This window comes from Podarcis tiliguerta, assembly GCF_965153285.1.
Source record: "Podarcis tiliguerta genome assembly, chromosome: 9".
NCBI lineage: Eukaryota > Metazoa > Chordata > Lepidosauria > Squamata > Lacertidae > Podarcis > Podarcis tiliguerta.
The window spans coordinates 12,363,528-12,383,032 of record NC_139542.1 but is presented as its reverse complement, the minus strand read 5'-3'; the positions used below and the strand labels follow the sequence as shown (position 1 = coordinate 12,383,032).

Below are 19,505 nucleotides of genomic sequence, written 5' to 3'. Positions count from 1 at the left end.
ATGGGCCACAGAGCTTCCAGCAGCAGTTGGAGAAGGGCCACCTCCGTTGACCGCCATCTTGCTGTGGTCCATATCCTAGGCACGCTCAAGCTTGCACCTTCCATCTGGAGGCTGATAATAGATATACACCCAGTGCCTGTGTCAAAGCCTACCTACATCTGAAATCAAAAAAGTTGCGGCCAATTTTAAATCCCAGAATGCTGTCTTGTGTCCCATTTGTTTACACCTATTCTTGCCTTTGCCAATAGGGGAGGGTCAATGAGTGGGTGCAGAATAGCAGTAGTTGGCTCCCTGCCTGTAGTTGGCTTTGTATTAGCAGGTGGCACTGTGGTCTAAACTACTGAGCCTCTTGGGCTTGCCGATCAGAAGGTCGGCGGTTCGAATCCCCACGACGGGGTGAGCTCCCGTTGCTCTGTCCCAACTCCTGCCAACCTAGCAATTCGAAAGCATACCAGTGCAAGTAGATAAAGAGGTAAGCGGTACCATTCCGGTGGGAAGGTAAACGGTGTTTCCGTGCGCTCCGGTTTCCGACACGGTGTCCCGTTGAGCCAGAAGCGGTTTAGTCCTGCTGGCCACATGACCCGGAAAGCTGTCTGTGGCCAAACGCCGGCTCCCTTGGCCCGAAAAGCGAGATGAGCGCCACAACCCCATAGTCACCTTTGACTGGACTTAACTGTCCAGGGGTCCTTTTCCTTTTTTACTGGATCAGTCTACTCGCCTTCCACTCCACCAACCTCAATGGGCATCAGCTACTACCACCAGATGTGGAAAGACAAATATCTGAAGTCTAGGATGGAAATAGGTAAGTTTAAAATGTTGAGACTGTCAGTTCGTAGACAGTTAAGTCAGGACAGATTCATATGACTACAGGGTCAACGACAAAGTATGAGGGGCTGCAAGACAGGTAGTGACACTAGGAGGACTGGCAAAGGCTTCTCATTAATATATTTATCTCTTCATCATTATAGAGGCAGAAAGGCAAAGGTAGAGTAAAAAAACACGCACAGAGACTATAGGAACATGCCTCCTATGGAGGTAGAGTTATTATTTTCCTTTTTTTTTCTTTCAAAGCACAAAGAAAGTAAATTACTCCCAAAAGAAGAATTTGGAACTAGACTAAATTCAATACACAAATTTAATGACTGGAAAATTAAACCCCAGCGGGGTTAATTGTCTTTTGGCAGTCTACAACCCCACTCTGTAGGATTAAGAAAAACATGCTTCGGAATTGTTCTACTGCACAATGAGTCAAATTAGATTCTTGTGTGTTTTTGTTTATGTAGCTGATGTAATCACCTAGTTTTCGATGTCTGCTTAATGCAGTTAAGTGTAATTTGATTATTGGAAGTTTTGAGAGAGGTATTGCTATGCGCAGTATGGAATACCAGTGTGCTAAATGGAATATTTATAGAGGCAGGTATGCTCTGCTCCAGATGTGCAGGGATTTGAACTTACAGCTCCCAGTGCAATATACAGAAAATGTTTGCCATGGCTATGGAGCTCCTGCCATTTCCCTAGAACACAGTTATTTGTTGCCCCTTTCCCCTTGCAAACAGAGAACTTAACAGACAAGCTATAAGCAACATTGGGCAAGTTGATATAAATATACAGCAAGTCCGCAACTTACACAGGCGTTACGTTCTGGGGATTGCACCTAAAGCCAAAACTGGGTACAGTAATACCTCCGCAATGACAAACCTAGAAAGCATCTTAAAAAGTAGAGACATCACCTTGCCAACAAAGGTCCGTACAGTAAAAGCTATGGTTTTCCCAGTAGTGATGTATAGAAGTGAAAGCTGGACCATAAAGAAAGCTGATCGCCGAAGAATTGATTCTTTTGAATTATGGTGCTGGAAGAAACTCTTGAGCGTCCCATAGACTGCAAGAAGATCAAACTGATCCATTCTTAAGGAAATCAGCCCTGAGTGCTCACTGGAAGGCCAGATCCTGAAGCTGAGGCTCCAATACTTTGGCCACCTCATGAGAAGGGAAGACTCCCTGGAAAAGACCCTGATGTTGGGAAAGATGGAGGGCACAAGGAGAAGGGGACGACAGAGGATGAGATGGTTGGACAGTGTTCTCGAAGCTATGAACATGAGTTTGACCAAACTGCAGGAGGCAGTGGAAGACAGGAGTGCCTGGTGTGCTCTGGTCCATGGGGTCACGAAGAGTCGGACACGACTAAACAACAACAATACCTCCGCAAACGTCCGCCTTGTCTAGTGCCCATTTTGGCGAATGTCTGCAGCAAACCCAGAAGTACCGTGTGCAAAGTGCTAAATTGCACTTTGCGGATGTGCAGAAGTGCAAACCACTCCGTGAACGCGCGCAGATGCGGCGCTTTGCCCTGTGTCCTTTTCGGCTAGAGGCCTGGGCTCCGGAACAGATCCCGGCCGCAAAACGAGGTACGACTGTATAGTCAAAACACATCAGGTGCAATGGTGTGAGTTCATCATCATCATCATCATCATCATTTGTATGCTGCTTTCCCCCTCCACAAAGGAATTGCTCAAAGCAGCTTACAAATATAAATGCAAACGTAACAACAACAATAATCCAAACTGATAAAACACAAATGAACAAACTAAAAACAGCAAAGCCAAAACACAGACACACAATGATTTTAGGGATCATTAAGAAAGGAGTTCAGCAAAAATGTCAAGGGGCTGGAGCAACTCCACCATAAAGAGTTACCACATTAGGTTTTTTAGGTTATAAAAACAAAAGTAAGAGGGGACATGGCAGAGGTATACAGTGGTGCCTCGCAAGACGAAATTAATTCGTTCTGCGAGTTTTTTCGTTCTACGAGTTTTTTCGGCTTGCGAAGCACCAATGTGTATTGACGGTTTCCCATAGGAATGCATTGGCGGTTTTTTTAAAAAAGGCGCAAGACGTTTCGTCTTCCGAAGCAAGCCCATAGGGAAATCCGTCTTGCGAAGCAACTCAGAAAACGAAAAACTCTTTCGTCTTGCGAGTTTTTTGTCTTCCGAGGCATTCATCTTGCGAGATACCACTGTATTACAGAATCATAGTAATAAGTTGTAATTCAGCAAGTTCTCTTGCTTTTTTCTGTAGGACTAATTGCAGTTGTTTACCATACCCATTGAGTCAATCAACCATCTCCTACTACCTTTCTGAGAACCCCCACCCCACCCCCCCAATATGCATAAGGGTCTGGTGACTTCTGTTTCAGTGTATCTGAAGAAGTGTGCATGCACACAAAAGCTTATACCCAGTACAAACTTAGTTGGTCTCTAAGGTGCTACTGAACATTTTTAAATTTTTAAAATTTCGACTGCCACCTACCTGAATCTACTCTCAGAAAGTTTTTCCTGATGCTTAGTCGAAATACCAGATTATAAACGGTGTGAAGAAAGTGAATAGAGATGTTTTTCTCCTTCTCTCGTAATTTTAGAACCCGGTGCCATCAAATTAAGTTGAATGTTGGAAGAATAAAGACGGAAAGCAGGAAGATTCTCACTACCCCCGGTTGTTCGCTGACTACCTGAGGGGGCTCATTCGAACACCCCTTAGGTGATGACCCTACTTTAGAGGCCTAGTTCACATTCAGGTGATAAACCCACGAATGGGCTGCACCACTTCAGACTGCAAGTGGAATGCACGTCTGAATGCTTCTCCAAGTACAGTCGTACCTTGGAAGTCGAAGAGAATCCAGTTTGGAAACCAAAGTGTGTTTGGAAACCAAAGTGTGGCATCTGATCGGCTGCAGGAAACTCCTGCAGCCAATCAGAAGCTGTGGAAGCCCTGTCGGACATTCAGGTTCCAAAGAATGTTCACAAACCAGAACACTCACTTCCGGGTTTGTGGCAGCTGGGAGCCAAAACGTTCGACTTGCAAGGCGTTTGGGATCCAAGGTACAACTGTAATATATAATCCCTGCATGTTAAAAACATGCATGCCCAGGAGAAAGCTACATTGGAATCTTTCTGCTGACTTCCAGTTTATTGTGTGAAGGGATCATTGTGTGTGTGGAGTATTCAGTTATGAGAACCCCCCCACTTCAGTCTGAAGTGGTGCAGGCCAGATACAGATTGACCCAGTGCTTTTTTCCCTAGAAAAATGTTTAGGGATACTCTCATTTTGACTCAAGAAAATGACCACTTTATAGTTCAAATGGGGAAAAATAAATACAGTGGTACCTCGGTTTAAGAACAGTCTTGTTTACGAACGATTCAGTTTAAGAACTCCGCGAAACCAGAAATAGTGTCCTGGTTTGCAAACTTTACTTGTTGTGAGGACAGAATCCGAATAGTGGAAGGGCACCGGCGGTGGGAGGCTTCATTAGGGAAAGCGCGCCTCGGTTTAAGAACAGTTTCTGATTAAGAACAGAATTCCAGAACTGATTAAGTTCATAAACCGAGGTACCACTGTACAGTAAATGGACAAAAGTACAAAGATTCACAAAATGTTTAGGAGTATACATATCACTGTGTCCCATCCCCCCCCCCCCCCGAAAAAAAAGGACTGGATTTACCACTTCCATGGGACTGGGATCTAAGCCAGAATGGAAGGACTTTCTGTTCCCGGCTTCTATTATTTTCTAACTTCTCCATTATTTCTCTCGAATTATTTTCATTGTCATTTTGGGGTGCCGCAATAATAAATCCAGAGAACCAGACGTTTATCTTAGCGTCTGAACTCCTCGGAGCGTTTCTGAACCGGCATCCCGCAAACATTGGGGCATACCAGTGCTGCAGAGAAAACTGGCCTCCGACCACATCGTTACTAGGAACATTTTGATCCAGGGATGTAATGAGAAGCAGCATTCAGGGATTTCCCCTCCCCCCCCCCACTGTGGTGGCTGTAATGTATAGACGCAGGTGCATCACCCAGACACAGGACACAAAAATGCATTTCTGGCCTGGCCTGCCCGCCAGCTTGGATCTCTGCTCTGCTGTTTCATTTCCAAAACTTGTTACTAGAGCAAGTTGGAATTTCATTCTAAATCCATATTCTCTGGATACTAATTAGGTGGGAGTGGAGGAGGAGGGATCCTTTCCCAGAACTCCTCGTAAAAAGAGCAAAATCATTGTGGAAATGCCCTATCAACGAGAAGAATTAAGTAGCATTTCTTAATTCTGGAAACAACCGCTTCCCTCCCTCCCACAACCTCTTAAGCCACTTCTTCTCTTGGGTGCCCATTATTAAAAAATAAAATAAAAAAGCATAAAAACCCTTGGCCTGATACCAACCATGTTTTGTTGGGTTGCTTTTGATTTTGGAAAGAAGTCAGAAAAAAATAAATATTGGAGAGATTAAAGAATGTATGACATTGCTGAATGGTCTAACTATTTAATTCACGGCAAACATAGTATTTTATAACTGCATTGGTCCAAACATGTATTCTTCTCTCAGTCAGCAGCACAATCTGCCCCATCATAACTTCAGGGGGAAACTCTGGGAAAGGCAATGACAGTGAGGCCTTGCCAAATGGTCCAAACACAAAACGAAAGATGTAACAATTTGATGCTTATTTCAAAGCTATATATATATATATATTTTCTGGAGCACAGATTAGATATTTATCCATTAGGACCAATATTCTCAACAACAGCAATAAAAAAAAATCAGGAAATAATAGGGTAAATTGGCAAAAAAACACCATATTTTATTAAAAGACACAGGCAATCAAATTTTGGTATGACTGCTCAGCAAATTCAAAAGCAGAACAATGGGGTAAAATACATTAAAAATGAGGTAGGTACGTTCCTCTATCATTTTTCATAAAGGTGTGGCAAGAATCACTATCAAACTCCACTCATTGGACCATGAAAGTCCTTATGGCGTTAGCGAAAAATCCTGCCAAGATTGATGTAGCACAGTTCCTACACTCAGGAGTTCATTGGCCAGAAACTGAGCTCAGCTCTGAGCTCTAACAATGTGCACCAAAGCTATATTTTATTATCACATTTTTGTATTGCATTAGTTATAAGACGTACAGTTTTTGTTTCTTCAGCTTGTAAACCGCCTTGAGTATTGTGAGATAGAAAGATGGTATACAAATTAAAAATGATGATGATGTTGATGTGCCCATGGCAGGGTTTGATGTTGCAATCCCAGCCTTCCCCATTCACACACAACAAACATATGTGGAGTCATGTGAACAGCCTCACAATGTCCCTCTTGGTAGGGAGAAGGTCAAGGGCCTGACTGGTAGGCCCAAATGCCGAGTCTGAAAATTTCACCACTTGAATTTTTTGTTACGAAATATCTGGAACTGCACTTGGAAAGCAGCTAGTCTAGTTTTGCTGGGCTTCTCAATTAGCTGACTGCCGTATATATTTCATTTCAAATAGGCAACGGCTGTTTCATCAGCAGTAAATCCTAGCATTCACCGTAACAAGTTAACTAAGTGATTTATCAGCTTTGCATAATAAGGACTGGGACCCACATTGCCACTCATAATAATGGTAATCTGTCTCCCTGAGTATTGTCTTGCTGTTGAATTTAAGACTGCTAGATCAGAAAAGATTTCAGTGCTGCAATTTCTGAAATAAAGCTGTACAAGTTGGGATCAAAAATTGGTATCCAAGGAAGACCGCAGGGTCAGAACAGGTTTGGTTCTATTTCATTTTGTATTTATTGAGCCAAGTGGATTCTTTTTAAAATATTTTGCCTGCTTATAATTGTTCGTATTAGTAAAACACTTCCACACTACCAGCTTTATGTTAAGTCGGTTTGCATTATTTGGAAGTTCAGATCTCAGTTTGTTCATAATCACCTCTCTTAGTTTGGTGGGACTTGATTTTCTTTCTGTTTACGATGTATGACATAGAGGCCATCCATTAGATTCTGCAGAAGGAAGAAACATGCAGAAGTGGCCGCCGGGCAGGGTGGAACCACTCCGTTAACTTCCCAGCAGGTGTGTCACTGTTTCTATCTGGGGCGCAGAGAGGAGGTTGACATGGGGCAAACCAACCAACCAGAAGAAATGCCGGACTGGCCACTTCTGAAAGTGTGTTGACACTCAGTATAATAATGATAAGAAGAATTATACTACACATTGTAGAGGGGGAAGGAGGCAACTGAGCATGAGGCTGTCTGATACAAGGTGGCTCCATATCTATGGAATTCTCTTCTTGCCAAGGTGTGCCTGGCCTCTTCATCAAACTTTTAGGAAACAGGTCAAGACACACCTTTGGAGAATACGTGGGGTGAAGAATTCTCAGCTTTTTACAATTTCATGGAATTGATGGACAATTTAATGCAGTTCCCCCTGTTGGGATTTTTATCCATCCATGCTGCTCCAGTAGTAGCACTATGTTTTGTGTGTATATCAATGTGAGTGTCTGAGAGAGCGTGAGACAGGAAGTCTCAGGACTGTTGGAAGTTAGTTTCACTTCTGTTTGTGATGCTGTTCTGTACTGGTGCTGAGAGAGCACAGACATGCTGATGAAGTCTCTGTATGTAGACAGTAAAATAAAGTAGTTTAGAGCTACTGATTGACTCTTTCTTCTGCAATGAGATGCCAGAAGACAAGTGTGCTCCTCTCAGAAGGGAGGGGTCGCTTATTACCAGTATCTCTGGACTGAGGAAGATTTATAGCCAGAGGGTGTCCACCGGAGAGACGCCCCGGTGTCTTGGGAAGTTGGTGGCCTTCCCGGGCGTTTTTCCAAGGTGTGCCTGGCCTCTTCATCAAACTTTTAGGAAACAGGTCAAGACATACCTTTGGAGAATATGTGGGGTGAAGAATTCTCAGCTTTTTACAATTGGGTTTTCATGGAATTGATGGACAATTTAATGCTATTTTTTCCCACCTTCTGTGCGATAAGAGTTATGGAATTGCTTTTGTTCCATTTGCTTTTTTATTCTATTGCTTTATATTTTTATTGATGTAATCTGTTATGGGGCCTACTGGTGATGGTGGTACATGAAATAAACAAATAAATAAATGACATATTCAAATAAGGGGTTCTTTTGAGGGGGGAAGAAAGGGGATATGATTTCATTTCATTTCTTTGACTTATTAGTTGCCTGTCACCCGAAGGTCTCCAAACGACACTGAAGGTGTCCAAGCAAACATTGTATTCTCTTTGACAAAACTGAATTGTACTTGTACCCACTCAGATTACACAAATTAGCAGAGGAGAAACGGATTATATTACAGCCCAGACTCCAGGCCCGTGTTTCAGTTCAAATGCCTGTGCTAATAAAGTCATTTCCTTTAACAGGCTAGAACCAAATGAATATTACAGCACATAAATAATGCTCCCTTGATAAAGGAGTGTTATACCATGGAAAATGAAGCTCAAGGAACCATATACATCAAATGCAAGGCCCTTTGGATTTAAAATATGACTATTACATTAAATTCTTAATTGTCCAAATCTTTCTTTCTCTGTTGGGAGGGAGAACCTGGCCTGGGTGGCACTCTTAACATATGGTTTAATGTCTTCTGACAGCCTCGGAGGGAAGAAATTATCCCACAGAATGGGGAAATCTGAGACAACCAGGATGCCTTAATTTCCACAGCGAAAAATTAATCTTTTCACAGTTCTACTACAGATGCCCAGTTCTATACAGTGGTACCCTGGGTTACGGACGCTTCAGGTTACAGACGCTTCAGGTTACAGACACTTCAGGTTACAGACTCCACTAACCCAGAAATAGTACCTCGGGTTAAGAACTTTGCTTCAGGATGAGAACAGAAATCGTGCGGCGGCAGCGGGAGCTAAAGTGGTACCTCAGGTTAAGAACAGTTTCAGGTTAAGAACGGACCTCCAGAACGAATTAAGTTCTTAACCTGAGGTACCACTATACTTCCAAAAATTCACAGGTCAGTTTTCCTAATGCCTGAGATGCTGGATGGGAGGAAACTGCTTTGACCAAGGGTAGTGGCAGAAGAGGTCTAGTGATACAGGTCTACTGGTAAAAAGTGGTAGGGGGGCACACACTCCTGCTGTTAAGGGTGGCAGGAGAAAGCACCCTATGAGTGCCATGTTCTATGTGCTATAGCTGGCAAGAGAAACCCTGCAAGTTCAGTCAGAGAAGAGTCACACTCTGAATCACAGTTTTCTCCATGCCATCTCCTAGCTGGCTTACGCCTCTCCCAGTATGAGGAAATATCTTGTAATGTCATGTATGAGATTGATCCGATTAGAATAATGCTGTCTGCTTCTGTGGCGACAGGGTGAGAGATTGTAAGAGGAAGGGCCTCACCTGCCACCTTTGCTAAAGTTTCAGCTAGACATCCAGTTTCAAAATAAAGTTTCAGGTAGAATCCAGATCACTCAGCACTGTGCTGAGCTGCCACCTGCTCCCTCAATAATGGTGCTGATATGTGGCATGAGACAGAGGCATTTAGTTTGATGGTGGCATTGCAATCTGGGATGTGAGAAAAATATCATGAGGGGCTTTGTCAAAAAGCCTTAGTGAAATCAAGATACACTATGCCCACAGCATTCCCCTGATCCACCAAGCTTGTAACTCCATCAAAAAAAGAAATGAGATTCGTTTGACATAACTTATTTTTTAGAAACCCTTGCTGGGTCTTAATGATCACTTTTCTTTTTTCTCTCCCCCCACCCTTCTTTTTATATAATTTTTATTTCTTTCCTTGCTTGTTACATAACAAGAAAAATAAAACAAAAAACAATACCGGAAAAGGGTACAACCTTAAGAGGGGAAGGAAAAATAAAAATAATAAAACTTACACAATCTGTTATTAAGATGAAAAGTTTGACATAAATTTGTGATTGCAATTTCATGTTACAATAAAAATAAAAATCTCATTATCTTTTATACCCAACCTCCCATTTATTCCTTTTTACATACCTTTACTGCCATACCAAAATACTATTTTTTGTGCTAATATTTTCACAATGTATATTTATGTTTATATAAGCAATTGCTAAAAACTTCTGGGATCACTCAAAAGCTGCTACAGATCTTAACATGGTATAATTTTGTTTAAGATATGTTCTGAAGGCCTCTCATTTTGACACAAATTCAGTTCTCAGTTTATCTCCCCCCCCCCCGATAAATTGTCTAATTCAGCATATTCAGTCAATTAATAACACTTTTCTATGTGTTCACAGACCGACTGTTGAATTATCTTTCCCTGGTATCATTGCCAAGCTCACCGGTCATGTGCTCCCGTCTGAAAGAAAGCCTTAATGTTGCTGTGGTTTGTATGTGTTGTAATAATAATTAAGTGTCATGGTGCCTGGATTCTTTGTGCAGGCGTCTGATTCGAGAGTTTAAGAGAGTTCAATCTAATTAGCTTACTGAAGGGAAGGGAAGGTCAGGTTGTGATTAATCTTATCTAGGCAAGAGATCACAGGTGATGGCTCAGAACTGTTTTGAGCAAGCAGATAAAGAAAAGCTGGACAAAATCTGATAGCTAGATGTGGAAATCAGCAATGCCTAGTAGCGAGGCTAATTAACCACTGGAAGAAATTTCCAAAGCTTGTGGCGAGATTCTCCACTGTGGCGTCTTAAAATCAAGATTCCGAAAGATATGATGGATTCCATTACAAATTGGAAAGAGGAGAGAGAGAGAAAGGGAGAGAGAGAGAAAGAGTTATATTTCTCAAGCTGTGTTAAGCAAGTAGGCAATTTAAAATGGCACATATACAGTGGTACCTCTGGATGCAAACGGGATTATTCATATCCTGAAGTGAACACAACCCGTGTTTGCGTGTGCACAGGTCACGATTTGCCGCTTCCGCACATGACGTCATTTTGAGCATCTGCGCATGTGCGAGTGGCGAAACCTGGAAATAACACGCTCTGTTACTTCCGGGTCACCGCGGAGCGCAACCCGAAAATACTCATTCTGAAGCTACTTCAACCTGAGGTATGACTGTACAAACAAACACAACTGGTGTGGTCTTAGAAATATGTGAAAATTATAGGAGAGAATATTATAGTGTACTACTACTACAGTGGTACCTCAGGTTAAGAACTTAATTTGTTCCGGAGGTCTGTTCTTAACCCGAAACTGTTCGTAACCTGAAACACAACTTTAGCTAATGGGGCCTCCTGCTGCTGCCGCGCCACCGGAACCCGATTTCTGTTCTTATCCTGAAGCAAAGTTCTTAACCTGAAGCACTATTTCTGGGTTAGCAGAGTGTGTAACCTGAAGCATATGTAACCTGAAGCGTATGTAACCCAAGGTACCACTGTACTACTATTACTATTACTACTACTACTACTACTACTAATAATAATAATAATAATAATAAATACTTTGCAAAGAACAGGTATGACTGGTCCCCACCCATAAGAAATAGAGGGTTCAAACCTGCTCTCTGCAGGAGTCTGTGTTCTTGAACAGCGAAGGCCTTGTTCTAAAACGGTGCCAGCTTTATTACATAGCCCAACCGTAAGATGTTTAGGCCGTGTGACAAAACACACATCTGGCATCTGGACCATAGACTAGAGGACAGAGCAGCCACAAAAATCCAGAAGTTGGTCTGCCCTGCTATAAACTGTCAGCCAAATGAGACCTATGCATCCTCTATAGCTATAAGCACAGAAAAGCATCCAATGAAATTAAAGGGCAACAAATTTAATGTGGCTAAAAAGGAAATACTTTCCCAAGAGCATGTCATTAAGAGGGAGTAGGAACCCTGCTAGAAAGTAAAAAAATAAATAAAAATCCCCACCATTTTGGGTTCTACGTCCAGATTGGAATTCTGAGTGTCCCAGAGCAAAAGACCCATTTGAACCTTGTGTTTCCACCGTGGCCTTAATATCACTGGTTTATCTTATCACTGATGGAAGTCTTAATTTAGAATATCCTTTCAGAATCCAGTCATTTTATATCAACACACATGAGTTCATTAGCAAGAAAAATATCTTGAAGGTATGGTGAAACAAACAGAAGAACCCTCAGGAAATACACAAATACTTTATATTAGAGCTGCTTCTTTTTCTTGGGGTGTGGGGGCCTTTTTTTGTTTCTGCCCACCACTTGTCTGCAAGGACGGCTACTTATCATATTCCCCGGGTTAAATGAAAATAAAAGTTCAGCTAAATACAAAGGTTTCTGTTTACCAATGAATGTGGCAAGGAGAGGAAGTGGAAAGGGCGTGTTCCGGATCCTTGAAACACCACATTTGAAAACCACAAACACCAGAACTGTCTAAAATTACACTGGGATGGCAAGGGCATTGTATGCCAAAAGAATATATATCTTTGTGTATGTGTGTGTGTGTGTTAATTTTGTACATACGAACAAACAAACAAAATTCCCATGAGTTTTGAGGCCTTATGAATTTTGAGGCCTCAAGCCTTATGAGGAACAGTTGAAGAAGCTGGGTATGTTTATTTGTGTATGCTACAACAGCAGCAAGAGTCTTGATAGCACAAGGATGGAAGAATGAGGAAACCCTGACAAAAGAACAGTGGCGAGAGAAATGGATGAACTATGCAGAACTGGCGAAACTGACATGCAAATTGCGAGATAAGGACAACTGTGACTTCAAAGAAGAATGGGAACTTTTTACAAATTATTTAAAAAGACGACAAAATGAATCGGACTCCTTGGCAGGTTTTGAATAAACATACACAAATTTATTGAGGGTTAATACAGTAGATAGATAACAGTTTTGCATGTATGCAGAGAACAACATGAGTTGAGAAATCAGAGAGAGGAGCTGAGGGAAGTTTTGGGGGGGAGGGAGGGAGGGTTCGTTGGGGAGGTGGGGGCAAAGAAAGGGGGGGGGGAATAATGAAGATGATTTGTTTTGATAATTTGTTGTGTTGAAATTGTTAATTTTTTAAATAAAAAAAGAAGAAGAAGAAGAAGCTGGGTATGTTTAGCCTAGAAAAGAGGAGACTGGGAGACATGATAGCCATCTTCAAATATCTCAGGCACTGTCACATGGAAGATGGAGCAAGCTTGTCTCCTCCTGCTCTGGAGGGTAGGACTTGAACCAATGGCTTCAGGTTACAAGAAGGAGATTCCAACTAAACATCAGGAAGAATTTCCTGACAGTAAGAGATGTTTGACAGTGGAACCAACTCCCTCAGGAAGTGGTGGACTCTCCTTCCTTGGAGCTTTTAAGCAGCGGTTGGATGGCCATCTGTCATGGATGCCTTAGCTGAGATTCTTGCATTGCAGGGAATTGGATGAATTGACCCATGGGGGTCCCTTCAAACACTGCAATTCTATGATTCTAAATCTTTTGCAGAACCATTCATCACCATACACTCCTGGTACTAAGTCAAAGTGTGTATAACCGGAACAAGCACATATCTGTCTCAACCCCACTTTCCTCTGAGGAATCTTCAATCTGAATGAACAGTCAATAAAATTGCAAATGTGGTCCGATGCAAGTAAGTGTCCACTGATGGATCTGGGGGCAAAAAAATCCCCCAACTGCATATATACACTAATGGGGTTAGGGCTGGCAGTGGCTGAGGAAGCAAGGGATATTGAGGTCATGGTGGATAGCTCAGTGGAAATGCGAACCCTGAGTGGTGCAACTGAGAAAAGGCCAATTCCATGCTAGGAATCACTGGGAAACAAATCCAAAATAAAACAGCCAATATCATAAAGCCACAAATAAATGATGTGGTCACACTTGGAAATTTGCGCACGATTCTGGTCCCCACATCTCAAAAAGGAAATTGTGGATCTGGACAGGGTGCAGATGAGGGCAACCAAAATCACCAGGGGGGTGGCAGTTCCCCTACTGGAAAAAAGCAAATTTTGATCAGTGAAGTCTGCCAGCGAGGGAAACATCTATTTATTTTTGTGAGACTATTTTTGGTGTTTCCCTCTTATAAACAGTTTAAGAGAAAATGTTCAAAGATGCCTTTCCTTCTGACAATGACTGGTTCTTTTTGTTAATTAGATTTTAAGTTCTCCTTCAGTATCTCAAAAAGACAAATATGCTGATGTTTTGGGGCAATTCATCTTTTTTTAGCCATCACCATTATGAATCAGTGACCGGGTATATTAATCAACAGTAAGCTCCTGATGACCAAAATAAATCTTTTCAATAAAAAAAGCTGCTTCTGAAGAAGCAGTTGGAACCAGAAAAATGGTAGAGGAAGACTGCTTAATCCAGAAGCAGAGAACCTGTGGCCTTTCAAATGTTGCTGAACTCCAACTCCCATTAGCCCCCGTCCACATGGGCAATAATCAGGGGTGATGGGAATTACAGTCTGGTGGGCCACAGATTCCCTGTCCCTGATTTAATAAGATGCATTTGCTGCAACTGTGGTCTAAACCACTGAGCCTCTTGGGCTTGCCGATCAGAAGGTTGGCGGTTCGAATCCCCACAGCGGAGTGAGCTCCTGTTGCTCTGTTCCAGCTCTTGCCAACCTAGCAGTTCGAAAGCACGCCAGTGCAAGTAGATAAATAGCTACCGCTCCAGCGGGAAGGTAAACAACATTTCCGTGCGCTCTGGTTTCCGTCACGGTGTTCCGTTGCACCAGATGTGGTTTAGTCCTGCTGGCCACATGACCCGGAAAGCTGTCTGTAGACAAACGCCGGCTCCCTTGGCCTGAAAGTGAGATGAGCGCCACAACCCCATAGTCACCTTTGACTGGACTTAACCATCCAGGGGTCCTTTACCTTTTTACCTTACAATTTATTTGACCGCGTCATCCATAATAATTTTGGGACTGCTACTGTCCCATGTTCCTGTGATCATGTTGTGGGGCTTGGTAAGTTTGCTAGAAGTGTGGTAACACCGTATGCATGTGAATGTGCGCGCCCCAGTCCACATAGAACGGCACTATGGACAAAAGAACGAGAAATGAGCCTAGGCAAGTACTTGGCTAGCAAGTTGTGAAAGGGACACCTTCCAAATTCAGAAGAGCGCTGCAGGGATGTTATGAGTTTGTGCTGGGTTTCTCTTTAATCTTGATACAACAAACCAAAGCAGTTAAAGGGGAATGCAAAGAGGGAATTATACCCCACTGTTGGCTGCCAATAACAGAAGCTAGGAAGATAAGAAGTTTGCTAAACAGCCATTCCAGTTCAAGACATTAATTTGATTTTAATTAATTTTTATAATGAAATGTTTTTAGAATGTTGGATTATTTGACTGTTTGATTATTTGATTGTTGTTAGCCACCCTGAGCCCGGCTTCGGCTGGGGAGGGCGGGATATAAATAAAATTTTTTATTATTATTATTATTATTATTATTATTATTATTATGACATGTAAGCAGAAAGAGGATAGTAACACCTCTTGCACCCAGCAGCACTCAAACAAAAGGGCTCCCCAGTATCTCTGGATGTGGCTGGCTGGGGGCGGGGCATACAACTTTGACGGGAGAATCAGCCAATGGATGACAATCCTCATCAGCAGAAAGCCTATGGAACGCCAGTCTCTTAGAGTCTTTTGATAAAAGTGAGTGGAAAGGGTGATTCTAATCCTCAACTCCTATACAGTGGTACCTCTGGTTACGAACTTAATTCGTTCCGGAAGTCCATTCTTAACCTGAAACCGTTCTTAACCTGAGGTACCACTTTAGCTAATGGGGCCTCCCGCTGCCACTGCCACACAATTTCTCTTCTCATCCTGAGGTAAAGTTCTTAACCCGAGGTACTACTTCCGAGTTAGCGGAGTCTGTAACCCGAAGTGTTTGTAACCCGAGGTGTTTGTAACCTGAGGTACCACTGTATATTATTTGGAAAAAGCCAGCTCTTTAATAGCCCCTGTTTTGTCGTCCAAAGACTAGGAGAAAAAGTTCTAGTCATTTATTTATATCCAAATCCAAAGGTCTTTAACCTGGGAGAAATCTACTGCTGCGCTAAACAAAGAAAACAAGATTTGATGATGGTTATACCAGAATGCGGGTAGGGACGCGGGTGGTGCTGTGGGTTAAAGCCTCAGTGCCTAGGGCTTGCCGATCGAAAGGACGGCGGTTCGAATCCCCGCGGCGGGGTGCACTCCCGCTGTTCGGTCCCAGCGCCTGCCAACCTAGCAGTTCGAAAGCACCCCTGGGTGCAAGTAGACAAATAGGGACCGCTTACTAGCGGGAAGGTCAACGGCGTTTCCGTGTGCGGCTCTGGCTCGCCAGAGCAGCGATGTCACGCTGGCCACGTGACCCGGAAGTGTCTCCGGACAGCGCTGGCCCTTGGCCTCTTTGAGTGAGATGGGCGCACAACCCTAGAGTCTGTCAAGACTGGCCCGTACGGGCAGGGGTACCTTTACCTTTACCTTATACCAGAGTGCACTCTTACTTATGGATTATAAACAGGATTAAATATTCTGTGGTCCTCACACTGAACCTGACAACGACCCTCTTGCCTTCTTCCCTTCTAACATCAGACTACAGTACAGGCACGCCAGATTCCAGCCGACAATGGGGGTGCCAGGCACGTGTGATGTCACACGGCTGGGAACACATTAGACCAGGCATAGGCAAACTTGGCCCTCCAGATGTTTTGGCACTACAACTCCCATCATCCCTAGCTAACAGGACCAGAGGTCAGGGATGATGGGAATTGTAGTCTCAAAACATCTGGAGGGCCAAGTTTGCCTATGCCTGCATTAGACCAATGCTCCACCATCTGCACTGTTTCTTCCCTGCTTTCAGATAATTTTACTCAGCCCTATCAGGATTATGGCTTTATTCTGTACAAGGCTTTGGTCTTCTGCACTTTTAAGACCACCTCCTCCTCATTTACATTCTCTGATCTACTTCTCTTAAATACAAATACTTCTCTATCAAATACATGTTCATGATTATCCCATCTACATGCTAAATTTGGACAACAAGGGCACAGAGAGAAACATCTTTGGTGCTTGTACCTCTGTTGTACGTTCCCTTTTCCCTAGAGAATCAACAAAGCAGGAACTTGCCTTGAATGCCTTTTGAAAATATATGCAAGGTCATTTCTATTTACATTGGCTTTTGATAACCAGGAATAAGCTTTTAATTGGATCTGAGGCTCTGGCAAATGAATATGAAATAAATATGTATTTTGAAGGCAAGTTCACAGACTTCATAGCTGCAGGATTAAGTCATGACATGCATGCGTGCAACTACGTTCAGAGATAAAATGCTACAAATAGATTGCCAAACTTCAAAGCACAATGTTTTCCAGTACACTTAAGTTCACACATTCAGCTGCAAGTCACCAAACGGTTGTTGCTCTAGTTGTTTGTACTTGTTAGTTGCTTTCTCACAGGGTGACCCAAAGCGACTACATTAAAATCAATTTTAAAAAATTAGAAAATTGTCCAGTAGCACCTTAGAGACCGACTAAGTTTGTTCTGGGTATAATATTTCATGCGTATGCACACGTCTTCAGAAGAAAACTTATACCCAGAACAAACTTAGTTGGTCTCTAAGGCACTACTGGACAATTTTCTTTTTTTTATTATTTATTTCGACTGTGTCAGACCAACACGGCTACCTACCTGAATCTAGTACATTAAAATCAGTTAAGAACTAATAAAAAAAACCCCACAAATATATCTAAATAGGTAAAAGGCAGGACTTACAGAGCCCACACCACCAAAAGAGGCCATGATGCCACCATTCAAATTAAGGGCCAAAAACCCAGGGCAAGAGAAATAAAAGAGAGCATTTTCTCAATGGGAGGCCACCACTGAAAAGGCCCAATATTGTGTTGCCACCCAATGAACACCTTGAGAAGGGAGCACAGGGAGAAGGGCCTCAGATTATACTGCAGGGGAAAATGTTGAATAGTGCATGAGAAATTAAGCAACAGACATATACACATAAACAAGCATTAGAGCTTTCTGATGCACATTCTTGATGTTACTCCAATACAGTGGTACCTCGGGTTAAGTACTTAATTTGTTCCGGAGGTCCGTTCTTAACCTGAAACTGTTCTTAACCTGAAGCACCACTTTAGCTAATGGGGCCTCCCGCTGCTGCCACATGATTTCTGTTCTCGTCCTGAAGCAAAGTTCTTAACCCGAGGTACTATTTCTGGGTTAGCGGAGTCTGTAACCTGAAGCATATGTAACCTGAAGCGTATGTAACCTGAGGTACCACTGTACTCTTCCAGCTATACTGTTCCCTGGTGTGTTTTTTCAGAGTCCAAGTGCAAAATTCCTAAATGGCTTGGGCCCAGGTAGCTACAGGACCACTGGTTTCCATAGCAGACTGTCCACCAGTTTCAGGTTAAGAACGGACCTCTGGAACGAATCAAGTACTTAACCCGAGGTACCACTGTATTTGTAGCTCAGTTGTATGAACCTTCAGAAGGGGCTCTGTTCCATGTCCTGTCTCTGTCTGAGGTTAAGTTGGTAAGCAGGTATTCACTGCTGCAGCTACGAGGCTCTGGAATGGCCTCCCTCGAGAACTGTACAGTCATACCTCGTGTTACATTTGCTTCATGATACGTTCTTTCAGGTTGCGTCTTGTGGCGACCCAGAAGTACTGGAAAGGATTACATCCGGGTTTCGCTGCTCGTGCATGCGCAGACGCGCAAAATGATGTCACACGCATGCGCAGAAGCAGTGAATCGCAACCCGCGCGTGCGCAGATGCACCGCTGCGGGTTGCGTTCCGCTCATGTTGCGAATGGGCCTCCGGAATGGATCCCGTTCGCAACCAGAGGTACCACTGTATTTCACTCCCCATTTTTCAGTTTCCTGGTGGGTTGTCCTTTGTCCATTGGGCTTTTTAAAAACAACAACTAATAATGTGTTGTTAGGTCTGTCCTCATGCCCCTTTGCTACTATGTAAATTGACTGTGTGTTGCTGTTAATTTGATTTGATCACTGTTGTTTCCATGTTACTGTATTACAGCGGTAACTCGGAAGTAGTACCTCGGGTTAAGAACTTTACCTCAGGATGAGAACAGAAATTGTGTGGCAGTGGCACACAATTGTCAACAACGAATAGTCCCTTTTTTGTGTGTTGAATATACAGTGTTACCTTGGATTACATACGCTTCAGGTTACATACGCTTCAGGTTACAGACTCCGCTAACCCAGAAATAGTGCTTCAGGTTAAGAACTTTGCTTCAGGATGAGAACAGAAATCGTGCTCTGGCGGCGCGGCGGCAGCAGGAGGCCCCATTAGCTAAAGTGGTGCTTCAGGTTAAGAACAGTTTCAGGTTAAGAACGGACCTCCAGAACGAATCAAGTACTTAACCCGAGGTACCACTGTATTTGTAGCTCAGTTGTATGAACAATTAACATCAATACCTTCTCACTGAAGTCAATGGCCACCATCCAGAAGGCTATGCATGGTTCCAACTAAAAAGGCAGAGATCTGAGAACAGGTCATGGCCTTCCCACAAATGTCAATGGAAACTTGCTATGCTAACCGTCTGTATTTCATAAATAGGAAGAAAATGAGCAACCAACCTCAGATCAGAGCGCCTGGGGAAAAGCTTCTTCTTGCCACTGAAATAGACTTCAAACTCGTCCACCTTTAACCGGTGTGCATAATCGATATATGCAGATACTTCCTGGCCACGGATATTATGATCCCGAATGAAGATTATCGACTGGGAATGAGGGAGAGAGAGGAAGGGGATAGAAAAGTATGATTAAAATAAAGTGTCCAAACAAGAAAGACTTTTGCTATTCA

The 19,505-nt window shown here is 42.9% G+C and overlaps 1 protein-coding gene across 3 annotated transcripts in view; it reads right to left on the bottom strand.

The window, feature by feature from the left end:
• Window positions 1–19,505, bottom strand: part of CFAP299 (cilia and flagella associated protein 299) — a 327,350-nt gene that overhangs the window by 36,717 nt on the left and 271,128 nt on the right. For all 3 annotated transcript variants that reach the window (XM_083398802.1, XM_083398801.1, XM_083398803.1), the window contains exon 4: window positions 19,280–19,422. In XM_083398802.1, coding sequence (XP_083254928.1) covers window positions 19,280–19,422 — 143 coding nt within the window. The remainder of the gene's footprint in view (window positions 1–19,279; window positions 19,423–19,505) is intronic.